Source organism: Corapipo altera, unplaced genomic scaffold, assembly GCF_003945725.1.
Source record: "Corapipo altera isolate COAL_440 unplaced genomic scaffold, ASM394572v1 55676, whole genome shotgun sequence".
Classification (NCBI taxonomy): domain Eukaryota; kingdom Metazoa; phylum Chordata; class Aves; order Passeriformes; family Pipridae; genus Corapipo; species Corapipo altera.
Genome location: NW_020888843.1, coordinates 1578 through 2551, shown reverse-complemented (window position 1 = coordinate 2551; position 974 = coordinate 1578). Strand labels below are relative to the sequence as shown.

Below are 974 nucleotides of genomic sequence, written 5' to 3'. Positions count from 1 at the left end.
ACCAGGATCCCCTATAACCAGGACCAGGATCCCCTATAACCAGGATCCCCTATAACCAGGATCCCCTATAACCAGGATCAGGATCCCCTATAACCAGGATCCCCTATAACCAGGACCAGGATCCCCTATAACCAGGATCTCCTATAACCAGGATCCCCTATAACCACAAGTCGTTTTTGGGGGGGTCACCTTCGGCGATGGCCCCCAGGACCAGGATCCCCGACTCCTTGACCACCCACTCGAGGTGGAAGAGCAGCTCCTTGAGCAGGGGCAGCAGGTGGGGCAGCAGCTCCTCGCGGAACACGTTGGCCAGGACGTCCAGGGCGGCGGCCGAGCACTTACCTGGGCACAGGTGAGGGGGTTAACGACCCCCCCAGAGCCCCCAAATCCCCCCAGCCCCTCACCCCCTCCCCCTTACGCAGGTTCCAGTCCGACAGGGTCTCGTCGTCGTCCTCGTCGTCGCCGTCCCCGTCGCCGTCCCCCCCCCGCTGCTCCTCGTGCGCCAGCGTCACCGTGCGCGACTTGTGGAACCGCGGCTTGATGTCCTGCTCGCTGTCCGGCACCGCCTCGTCCTCCTCCACGTCACCCTGGGGGGGATCGCGGCGTGACATCGTCACATCGTGACGTCATCGTATCGCGGCGCGACATCGTCACATCGTGACGTGACATCATCGTATGGCGGCGTGACATCATCACATCGTGACGTGACATCATCGTATCGCAACGCGACATCATCGTATTGCAACGTGACATCATCGTATCGCGACGTGACATCATCGCATTGCGACGTGATATCATTGTATCGCGGCGTGACATCATCGTATTGCGGCGTGACATCGTCACATCGTGACACGACATCATGGCATTGCGACGTGACATCATCATATCACGGGGTGACATCGTCACATCGTGACATGACGTCATCGTATCGCGGCATGACATCGTCACATCGTGACATGACATCCTCGCATCGT

General features: G+C 59.5%; 1 protein-coding gene across 1 annotated transcript; it reads right to left on the bottom strand.

The window, feature by feature from the left end:
* Nucleotides 1–189: 189 nt before the first annotated feature.
* Nucleotides 190–611, bottom strand: LOC113942078 (transportin-2-like; the record flags this gene model as incomplete). Its single annotated transcript, XM_027633223.1, has 2 exons — nucleotides 419–611; nucleotides 190–342 (listed from the first exon to the last, which is right to left on the bottom strand). Coding segments are annotated over exons 1-2 (346 nt in total), but the record flags the coding sequence as incomplete, so codon positions are not given.
* Nucleotides 612–974: the final 363 nt, after the last annotated feature.